Genomic DNA, 11,594 nt, shown 5'->3' with positions numbered 1-11,594 from the left:
GGCTTAAGGCAATGTCACCTTTGAGCTGTTCTCTCATTACCATGTATTTGATTGTGTACAGGAAAAAACAGCGTTCTCTTGCCGCTATAAAAGAGCTGATCAAAGGGGGATTGATTCACCCTTCCTCGCAGAACTTCTCCCTCGCTATCCCACTTACGATCCCAGAGCCGCTGCATGCTCTGTAAGTGCAGCTGCTCAGAAATTTCTTGACAAAGAATGATTCAGTCTAATTGTTAAGGTCATCCCGACATATTTTACAAGCGACTGGGTTTGTTTATTTGTTTTAAAAAGCTGATGTACATAAACTGAACAATAGGAACCCTCTGCACAGAAGAACAGGCTTTTGATATTCCAAAGTAATTTTTTTAAAGAAGTATGAATCCTGCAAGGCACTTTTTCAGAGAGAAGAAGTAATGTTTTTATTTCACCGTGTTCCCCAAAGTGCTGATCAGTAAATGAACTGGGGCTAGCAGCACCGTTGACGTGCAGCCACGTGTAGCTGTTACACTCAACACCGGCTCACACACAGCGCAGCAGCTCGCCGGGGCCGCGCGGCTCCGAGCGTGGGGTCCCGCAGCCTGAAGGGTGCAGTCGACCCGTAACTGAAAAAGGAATTTATTGCATTAAATTGAAGAAGATGATGAGACTGGCAGAAGAAAGGCAGTACCTTACAAAATGTGCCTCTCTGTGGTTTTAGGCTGGCTCTTGAATTAAAGATAGAGATTAGCTTTTAGGTTGCACTGGAACGCCACGCAGATAAAATCAGATTTATGAGACAGTGGCTTCTGCTGTCCGATTAATTATTTTTGTTTGACTGATACAAAGATAAGCAATTAGACAACGCAGTAGCAGAACAAGAAAACTGAGTAGCCAGTTTCTGAGTAGTCACTTTTATAAACAAAGGAAGAGAAGTAAAAATAAAGGTTCTGTGCAAGAAATTCCTAGCAGATGCAGGATTACATTTGCCTTTAAGGCCCCTGAATTCGATACTGTATGGAACATATATGTATAAGGTGTACAACTGTATGATACATTGTATTTTATTGTATTTGCACCTAATTTCACCCAAGAGGCCATGAAACAGGAGACATTAGAGGCTATCATCTACAAAAGGGTGAAGAAAACGAGGAAAAAATGTAGCCCTTGTAAAGACAAACTTCAGATGTGACACAAATGGATTAGAGCTCAGAAAGTTACCTGGGGGAAAGATCTAACGCACACGCTTCTGCCCACCTCTTCCAGTCTGCTTTATTTTAAAAATTCCAAAGCTGCCATGTCTCTCAAATTTGTCTTTTTGGAGGAAAGAAGAAATGAACTATTTTGGGGTACTATTTTGGCCACTTTGTAGGACATTTTAGTAATGAAGAAGTTTTGAGTGGCATCCTCATTACTTAAAAATCATTTGATGTTCATTTTATTCCATGTGCATTTCCAACTAAAACAGCTCATATGAAAGCAGTATTTTTAGCTTTGTAAACCTTTGCCATTAATCTACAGGAAGAAGAACATTTACTGTCTCTTACAACCTGTTTATCACTCTCTCCATCTGCTCAAAGTAGTTTTATAGTGTGCTTTGCAAACAGCAATTCTTGTTATGCCTGGGTATTTCACAGGCTGCTATTAAAAAAAAAAAAATCACAGGTTTCTCACTTGTGCTATTTGTCGCAGTGCTACATCCTCCTCAGCAGATGAGCTTACTTTAGCACCCATGCAGAAGGAGTACTTATCAGGACTAATCCATGTGTCATGAGACTCGAGCTACCTTCAGTTCTCAGAAGAGAATGATGTACCATAATTGGTACAACACAACCTTTTCAGTTTTAAGCCACTGAAATCCAAATAAAGTCTCCTAATTTTGTCTTCCTCTAATTCTTGTATTTTTTGCCCCTTTCTCCCCTTGTCCCTCCAGAAAAAAGGAGGAAGAAGGACTCTCTGAAATAGATAATCTTAGTATTAAAATATATATAGGAGTGGGTCTCTTCAGTAATTTAATCTGTTGAAACTGTTCCAAGTGTCCCCTGAGAGGAAAACCATTTTTTCTACCTTAACACAAGAAAATTCCCTCCAAACTCTATTTTAGGCACACAAAACAGCATGTTCTGCAGCCGAGTTATGAATGGCAATAACAACAGAATGTAGAAACAAAACCAATTCCTTCTTCTGTATTTGAGAATTTTTGGCACATTGGATAAATAATTATTTGGCACTAGAAGTCCACTCAGTAATATCATTTTCAGCTATTTATGCAGATGCTAACATGCTACAGATACCCCAATTCACAGTAAGATTTAAAACTACTCGTTGGCAAAAGTAGCTTCCATGCAAATGGATCAACGTCCCTTCATGCCGTTGTCCGTCGGATTTCCTCTGACAGGGTGATTGACCTCTCTTTCCACTCATTGTTGGAGCACTTGGAGACAGCGTTGGCTGCTTGACAGAACTTCTGGAGGAGGATCTTTCTGAGTAGCAGGTACACCCACGGATCCAGTATCTGGTTTAGTGAGGCCAAACGCACAGCTGTCAAGAAGAAATTGCATTCCTTGTGCAGTTCTGAGCTTTGGGCTTCGGTGGAGAATCCCTTGCAGTGTTCAAATGATGTGTGGCTGAAGATCATCTTCAACATCGTTATCTAAGGGAAGTTAGGAGGAAAAAGTGATATATGTTAAGAGACTGTTATCTGTATATCACTATATGCAAATAGCCCTAAATGAGACAAAATCCTGTCAAGAATTTTTTTTCCTCCCTCATGTGTGATCAGAGCAAATAAGCATTGAGAGAGCAGCTCAGTTTGTGTGTGTGTAAAATGAGTGATAAACATGATACCTTTCAGCTATGTCAGATTTATTTATAGATCTCATGCTAAAACAAGGCAGCACATGCTGCTTCCCTGCTTGAGACACAACAGAAAGCTGTGTGCCTAATCTTAGAAGTTCAAGATGGCCTTGGCTAGAAAGGAGAATTACTGACCTTGCAAAATTGACTTAAAAGGACTCATTTTATCATTATCGTATTATCACAATTACAAGGAACAGCTGAATAACTCATGATAAGCAGAGCTCTTCAAGATTGTTACAAACAGTAAATGTCAGAAAAAGAATTTCAAATACAAAAATGTCTTCATTTTTTTTAAAGCTAAGATGTTTTATTCTATGACTTCTAAATTTTAGAATTTCATTTTAAGGTAAACTACTCTGCTTATGAACTGAGCCAAATTAAAAGGAAAGGGTTAATAAACATGTTTCGGGCTAGGAGCCAAGAAAACACCTTTCTTTTGTCAAAAGACTACATTTTCTGTTAACCTGACCTATATTTCCTCCTTTCCCTCCTCAGTTCAGCTCCCCCAGTGAATAGAACGATATATTTAGGAATCTGTTTCCCACAGCATCAACTGGCATGACCAAGAGACACTATTTACACTGTGAAATGTTTCACACAAGTATAAGTTTCTGTAACTGATGTCTCCCTGCCCTGGTTTCGGAGCACAGACCAGCAAGCTCTGGCCTGGGAGCCAAAAGCTACATGCAGACTGATTTTTGGGGGATTAAATGCAAGCAGGCGTGGCAGCATCTTAATTTACAATACTGCCTACGCAGCATGGGGCTACCGGGGTCCTGCCATGGGTATTATGTGGATGGCACATGTCAGAACATAAGCACCGGTCAGCTTCTCTTTACTGATGCCAAACCATGGATGCTGCAATAGTAACTCATTTATTCAGAAAAGCCAAAGATGAGACAGCTTTGATTAATACTTTACCCCCAAATCTGTACTCTAAGGTATTTTTATCACCCGTATTTCAAAATGTCAGTGGTTTTATTTTTCCTTTACGAAAATGATGATCATCAATATGTTAGCGAAGATATGTGCTGTTGGTACGGTACAGGCAGCAGGGAGGATCCACTTTTCTTACAGGTTGCTACAAGGCTTACAGTCTTTAAAAGATTTATAAACTGAAAACTGTACTATAATGATTCAATCAACTAAAATAACAATACTTTGTACGTCCTCATTTTCCAAATTAAGACATAAACATGCTTTGCAGCTGTCAGTGACATGAGCCTCAGAACACAAGACACCTTTATTCTCATGTTACAGACTAGAAAGGTAAGACGCTGTCAAGGGCTGCTACAGGCTGCACAGAAAACCTGTGACCGAAAAAGAACCCAGCCTGGGACCTCCAGTGCACTTGCCATGCAACCTGCTGCCAAACAACAAGCCTATCAGCTGTACAATGGGGAAAATACCTGGCTGTGACGCACAACGAGGCTATCGGGTGCTTTAGAGCAAGGAAGAAGGCAGAGCTGATGCGAGGATGGGGCATGCTTCATAACGTACATCAGGCAGCTGCGAGCAGGCCTCGTCCCTGGGCACTGAGTCCTACCACGGACTGAAGTGTGGCAGCGTGAAGTGACCTGACACTTGGGAAGCCAGGGGTAGGGCTGGCATGCTACGCTCTGTACTCCGAGGATCAGGCTATTGAACACCTAACTTTTCCTGGACAGGTCCTTTTTTTGTTTGCAAATCTCTTCTGGGCATGACTTGAAAACCTTGACAGTCTGAATTTACTGTCTGGAAATCCTGCAGAATTGAGATGCAGGAGGTCCACACACTTTGATGTGTCTGCTGTATGTGTCAAGGAGATGGATACCTACGCGCAATGGCTCTGATGCACATCTAATTCACTGTCTTTGCAATGGTCATACACTGCATACATGGCACTTTGTGATGCCATACACTAAATAAACTGGCAGCCAGTCCTGAAAACGCAAGGAACAGCCCGAGGGACGAGACTCGCAGTCAATTATTCACAGCCCTGCCCAACTTCTTGATCTCAGCCTTTCGAAAGAACCAAGACAATCCGCACCAGCAGCAACAGAAGCCGAGTGATCCCAAGGTTTTCCCACAAAAGGCTGTCTTCAGAGTGGAGTGTCACCCAGAAAGGTCACATCTGGACTGCTGCTGTCCCCATAAACTGCAACAGTCAGAGCAAGAGTGACCAGGAGCAGAAGCTATGGGGGAGGATTTTTCCATTCAAAGGGATATTCTGGGTGCCAGATCAATAACCATGTGTTGACCTTGGAAAGACTTAGATGAGTCCGGAAGGCAGCGCAGCACAGACAGCAAAGTACAATTGTTTTTGTTTCTTTAAATAGAGGCAGTTGAGGATTCCATCTACCACATTTAAATTAAAAAAAAAAAGAAAATAAGTAACCATTGGTAGAGCTTTTTAAAAATAGGGATAGATACAGATCCAGACTACATCAAACAGCCACTTGTGCACCAGACCCACACAACCACAACCCTACCACTTCTTCTGCCACCTCCGGCTGTTTAGGACACTGTCACTGTCACTGTCACAGCTCGGTCTATGCTGCCTGCATCATCTGCCTCCTGTGCCCACCAGAGTCCGGCACAACTCACCTCCCAACGGGGACGGCAGCGTTACCGTGCCGTAAAGAGTAGCAGCGTTATATGAGTGTGCTGTGCCCGCGTTACAGCCAATGGAAACCACACCGCATTTGGCATTCCCAGTACTTGGATTACTTTCTCCCAGATCAGCTCTTCTAGCTCTCCCTTTGGGAACTCTGCAATGACCCTTGTTTTGCAGACCTTGTGGTCTTGTTCTTTTGTTAGTGAACCCATGGAGCTACAAAAATATCAGGCTAATAAAATACATTTCCCAAGCAGACAACTGCTGCTTATTTTTGGTTTTATTACGTAATATTCCTTTACTGGAATATTTGTTGGACCAACAATGGCTCTACTGGAAATTTTATGTGTTTGATATCCTTAGAGGTTGTTTATCATGGCCTGTACTGCTCTTCTAAATGAATTAAAACAAAGGCTGCAAAAGGTAGAGGAACAACATCAGGTGGAATAAAGTCAATGGAACCACACAATTTATGCCAATAAAAAATTTGGCTCAAAATGCATATAGTAATATAGTTGATAATTGTATTTATTCAATTAGAGTAGATAAAACTTTACTGTTACCATTGAATGTAGCTTTATAATAACATTAAACCTCCACTGCTCTGGTTTTCAAACTTACAACCAAAGACAAGATGCGTTTTGCGAGGTATCTTTACAGTGTTTTGAATGAAGTTGGATTGTAGTACACAAGAACTTTTCAGGGTTGTTTCATAGGCTCCCCAGCTGGCAATCATGGCTGTGATATATTGCCACTAGCTTAACTCTACATGGGCAGCCTGTGTTACCTCCCAGGCACCTTACTATTATATTGCAAAGAGTTTAGAATGAACTTCCATTGCAGCTAGGGGGGGGAAAAAAAAAAAAGACAAAAACTTTCCCGAAGATATTTTTCCAATTTTACAAACTATGTTGGAACCTGCTGCTATCTGCAGTAAAAGATGGAGCATAACAGAGTTGATGTGCTTAAAGGTGCATATTTTTCAGCCAAGCAAGAGCTGAGTAGCTGGTCTGGAACGTGGGGTAAGAATCCGATGTGAAATTCCTGGTTCCAGACTGCAAAATCTTTTCTTGAGATAGCTTCCAAAAAAGCAAACATGTTTTCTATGCATCATGAAGACAGGAGGATTCATCCTTTTACACTGCTTCTCCTCTCCCACTAGCCCTAATCTGTTGCTTAAATAATTCCCTCACACATGAAGAAGCGAGCCATAGAAGGAACAGAGGATTCTCATGATGAAATACAAATAGTGGCTGTGGTGAGTGAACCATGGAAAGCCACAATGGAGAGGATATGATTTTTCCTTGTAATGACTAACAATACCTATAGAATCATAGAATCATAGAATCATTAAGGTTGGAAAAGACCTCTAAGATCATCAAGTCCAACCGTTAACCCAACACCACCATGCCCACTAAACCATGTCCCTAAGCGCCTCATCTACACGTCTTTTAAATACTTCCATATAGTCACGTACCATCTTGTTTTAAAATTAAAATTGTAATTTTGCCTCATTAAATTTTTAGGACTCTCTTCCGCTGCCTCTGCTGAAGCTGCAGCAGAACGAAAGACTTCAGTTCGAGCAGACCAAATGCCATTACAGGGCCACATTGGCTTGTGGACCTCTGAAGGAGAACTCCCCATTGCCTAGCATGGACGTGGATTTCTTTTTAAAGTAGAAACACTGCCTGTCGCAGGCAAAGCTAAGACAAGTCCAGCCAACTAGACTACAGAGGGGCACGTTTGGCATCCGCACCACCTTAACCCTGGTTCACCCCCTCACTGCAGCTGCTCATCCAGAATTGACAGTCATCCAGAAAGGGTCTAAGTTATACGGCACCTATGATCTATCTTTATTAGCAACCTTCTTGCAGTAGGGCAGTGCAACACCTCCTGCTGTGCACGGACCACAGAGGTATCAATATGTCCTGGGAAGAGGTATCAATATGTCCATGGCTCCGCATCAAGGCCGTGCTGCTTCCTGCACGGCAGCACCGCACATCTGGCACGTGCGCAGGCAGCACTGCGTGCAGCGCTCTCTCACCGGCACCCCGCAGGACACTTGCTGGCAGAGCAACCTCAAGCAAATCACTTCTCTGTTTCTGAGAAACGTATGAAATCGTTCGCAATCCTCTCGGAGAATTACTGGAGAAGGCTGAGGATTTTAGTAACAACATGTTTACAGAAGGATAATAATGCAGGGAATCATGACAAGGTCCCATCAAAGTCTAGCAGGATGCCAACAAATGTGGTCTAATTTTTACCACTTGGTTGTGACCTTATCTAGACAAATACAGTGCAGCAAAATCCAGTCTTCTGGCCAAACTGAAATGATCAGTACGCTGGGGCAGTTTTGAAAGAGGTGGCTATTTCAGCCTCAGATGGAAGCAGAGCATTAGTGGGAAGAGTTCATAGAAAAGGAGCCATCTATTTTCCTTGCAGCTCAGTGATATCACTGTCTTTTTTTCTCTCTAAGTGAAGGTGCTTTCCATAACTATGTTTGCACATCTAAGAATTTTACAAAATAATATATTTTTAATAAAAATACCTGTAAAGGAGAATGTTTTTAATTTCTGTCTGACAGGAGGGTTAAGGAGAAGAAGTTTTTTAATAGGAAACGCAGAATACCTGAGCATTTTGGCTTTAAATAGCCTTGAAACAACTCTGTGAGTGAGTAATTTTGTAGCCTGGAGCTCTAAAAGAATTAGTATGAGAATTCCAGTTTGTGGTGTTTCTGTGCAATCAAGGAATAGCTTCCTCTATTTCAGACTCACTTCAATCTGCTGTCAGTTTAGTTCAACTGAGCACCAAAATAAACAGAAGATTAGTGTGAACTGGAAACTACTTATGATAAAGCAATATCTTATTTAAGTGGAGCATTCTCCCAGGTTCTCCATGCTGAATTCAAGTAAGATCCTGAGTGCACAACAAAAGGAGGCAATGCCTGCGTTATGTATGCACTTCCTCTCTTCTACCAAATCCAGCATAAATCAAGAAAAAGCAGGACGCTTCATGAAGCTGTTTAGAGCACAGCCACTACTGTCAGAAGTTCCACTTTTCTGTTAAATCACATTTGATTTTGTTATTTTCAACAACAGATCAAGTCTAAAAATACTGTCTGTGTAAAAGGGCATTGTTTGCCTAATAGTAATAGCTGTCAGAATCCATTAGTTCTCAGTTATAAAACTCAGATTTCTTTTTTTAAAAAAACAAAAATCTCCTCTGAAAATCCCTGGATTCCTCTTTCAACTAAATTTCTTACAACTGCTAAATGATGCAGCTATAGGTGAAATGAGTTCTTCAACCTGGCTTTCACTGAAAATGCACTTGCATTACTCCATAGTCACTCTTCCAAAAATCTGGCCTCTTATTCCTAATTCGTACTTTGTAGTTATACAGAAAATGTTGAAGTGTATATATAAATATGCTTCTGTAGTCATGACTTAGATTTCGAGAATATGGAGAATATGCTGACTAGACAGAGAAGTTCTGCAGAACTCTACAGAACAAGTTATATGCTTTCAGGCGTTGCTGCCGCACAGGGAAGTGAACAGTTGACAAATTCACTCTGGATTACGGCTGTGTCACCCAGCGGGGCAGCAGTCCTCCACATGATCGTAAAACGCATGCAAAGCGTTGCCAACCAGCATCTCTTCAACCGGTCCTGCCTCTGACTCAGAAGAGTTAGGCTCCTCGCCATGGAGTCAGTTCACCTCCGAGAAGCCCTTGCCCTCTCTTACCAGCTCCCCGAGCATTTTCTGGAGGTGTCAGTGTTGTTTACAACGGGCTCTCTGACCTGGGCTCTGCTCCGTTAACTCATCCTGTTAACACTTCCCACAGATCCATTCAGTAGAGTGGGGGCAGCTGGATCGGTTTGACTTCCGACTGTTAAATCTGCAAAAATGCCACAGGAAGCAAACGACCAAGAGGGATTCCTGCATCCCCACTGATTTTTCTGAGTACTCAGGTTCTGAAGGAAGAGAAAAAGTGTCCCTCATCTCAGGGGTTTTCTCTCGATGCTACAAGGCTGGTTAAACCCTCAGGTGCAATAGCTCCATGGCCCCCGGGCTGGCCGAGGGAGCAGCATGGCTCCTGCCGCCTCGGCTGCGGAGGGCAGGGCAGAACCTGCTTCCCCATGGAAAGACTGCAGAAGCAAGGGCTGAAGCAAACATACTTCCTTCATTTAATAAATGCCTTCTAATTTTTTCATCTGTTTAATTATGGACAAGCATGCAACTTCTGTAAAACAAAGAAATCCTAGTGTCTCCCCTTAACCGCACGTGTCAGCGGGACAGCAGGACGTGCCACAGCAATGAAAATGGCTAGGCTGCAGGCAATCAATGCACGGAGACGCAGCAGCAGTGACCGGGCAGTCTCCCGGTTTACCTTACCAAATCTAACATTCCTTGCGGTTTGAGGAGCAGAATGTTACTCTTTGCTCTCAAGTTCTTACTAAATTTTCAGTGTGATTTCATATTTTACTTTCGTCACAAGCTGTTAATGATCTCTAGAAAGTTAACTTACAGCCTCTGACTTACTATTTTTGAGTGGGGTTATTTTGGAGATTTGACAGCATTTTAATGAATTTACAAGGATAACATTACTAAATTAAATTAATTTGTTTTCTGTTTTTACCTCATCCCCATGGGCTGTTAGCTTTGTCAGCCATTCCTCTTGTTACAGCCCCATTAACGAGAGCTCGAGTTCTCTGACCACAGGAAGAAAGAAAAATCCTTCTCCGGCCATAAAGTACCTTTCACATAACTTCAGAATTACCATAGCTAGCTTCAGCCCTTTCCTGCTTATGCATCACAAGTACAAACTTTCCAAAAATCATATTGTCCTCTGACAGCAGAACAAGCTGGCCTTTTTAGATGGGGTACTGGACTCCCGGGTGTGCCCTTGTCCCACATGGCAGAAAGAGATGTGGATTCAGCCTCCTCCACTCCTAAATCATGAGGAGGGGTTTACCCCAGTTTGACAAGAAAGAAAGGGTGTAAGTGAGGAATAACAAAATAGTGGAAAGAAATGCAAGAGTCCTTTAAAAAAAACAGAAACAAAAAGCCCAGAATGTTGCCATAAATAAGATACAGTGAGCAATCCGAAAACCAGAAGGCACTCGCAAAGTCGCAAGGTGTACCTTTTCTCATAAAGCACTGAATTAAGTTTTTCTAGAAGGCGGGAGCAAGTAAAAAATCCTAAATGGCTGTTTCCCATAAGCACAGGGCTCCGTCACAGTAAGGTCTCAATAAACCCTCACAGGTTCCCCCAAATGAGGAACACGCAGGTTCCCTTGTCCCGTCACCTTCAGACCCTGACGGCGCTGGCAAGCAGGTACAATGTGCCGGGCAGGAGCACAGCGTGCCCTCCCTGCCTCTGGAGCCTGCTGCCGGCGCCAGCCGCTCCCCATCCCCTCTACATCTGCCCGTTGCCTGCCCGGTGCCTGTGGCTCTGTGCCACGAGCACTGCCAACTTCAGTGCCCTGCTTCCAGACCCGCGGTCTCCTTGTACAAGACCCTTGTTTTCCTCAAGGACCCTCCATTCCTCAAGTCCCCTCAAGGACTCCAGTTCCTTCGTCTTATTTTTCCAAATACGCCACACTTTGGCTATCCTCTTGGACCTCTCCCAGCTTCTCTCCTACCAGCTTTCCACACCCAACATCCCCCAGGCTCTGTCCCTGTCCCCGCTTCCTCTCCTCAGAGGCCATTCATGGCCATACCGTCCATGAGGAACCTGAGCTGCCGCTGCCTCCCACCCTGCCCAGGCCGGCGGCTCCCGGGGCCACCCTGTCTCCTGCCCTAAGGGAGGGAGGAGGCCTGGGGTTAACCCACAGCGGGCGGCAAGACGACCTACCAGCAGCGGTGACCAGCAGGCCGAGAGGACACACATGATCCCCAAGAGCTGGATCAGTGTCTCCATGGCGATTCGCCCCCACTGCTTGCTGGAGTGGGACGCAGTCGCTTTGGTCCGACAACGAGACACCAAGGCCTCGATGGTGGCCAGGTTGCAGGCCACCGTCACCACGAGGGAGAGGAGCCCCAGGACGGTGAAGGTGGAGGCGAAGAAGAGGCTCCCGGTGAGCTGGCTGTCGCCGGTGCTGATGAAGCACCAGGTGCCAGGCCACTGCAGTGTGTACTGGCCCAGGCCGGCGATGGGCAAGAGG

At 43.7% G+C, this 11,594-nt stretch overlaps 1 protein-coding gene across 1 annotated transcript; it reads right to left on the bottom strand.

Moving 5' to 3' along the window:
* Window positions 1-2,341: 2,341 nt before the first annotated feature.
* Window positions 2,342-11,587, bottom strand: PTGER3 (prostaglandin E receptor 3 (subtype EP3); the record flags this gene model as incomplete). The annotated part of the gene is made up of 2 exons (XM_009573575.1): window positions 2,342-2,629; window positions 11,285-11,587. Coding segments are annotated over 2 exons (591 nt in total), but the record flags the coding sequence as incomplete, so codon positions are not given.
* Between the last annotated feature and the right edge of the window lie 7 nt (window positions 11,588-11,594).

The sequence above is a fragment of the Fulmarus glacialis genome, unplaced genomic scaffold, assembly GCF_000690835.1.
Source record: "Fulmarus glacialis isolate BGI_N327 unplaced genomic scaffold, ASM69083v1 scaffold36062, whole genome shotgun sequence".
Taxonomy (NCBI): domain Eukaryota; kingdom Metazoa; phylum Chordata; class Aves; order Procellariiformes; family Procellariidae; genus Fulmarus; species Fulmarus glacialis.
This window is presented reverse-complemented; position numbering and strand designations above follow the sequence as displayed.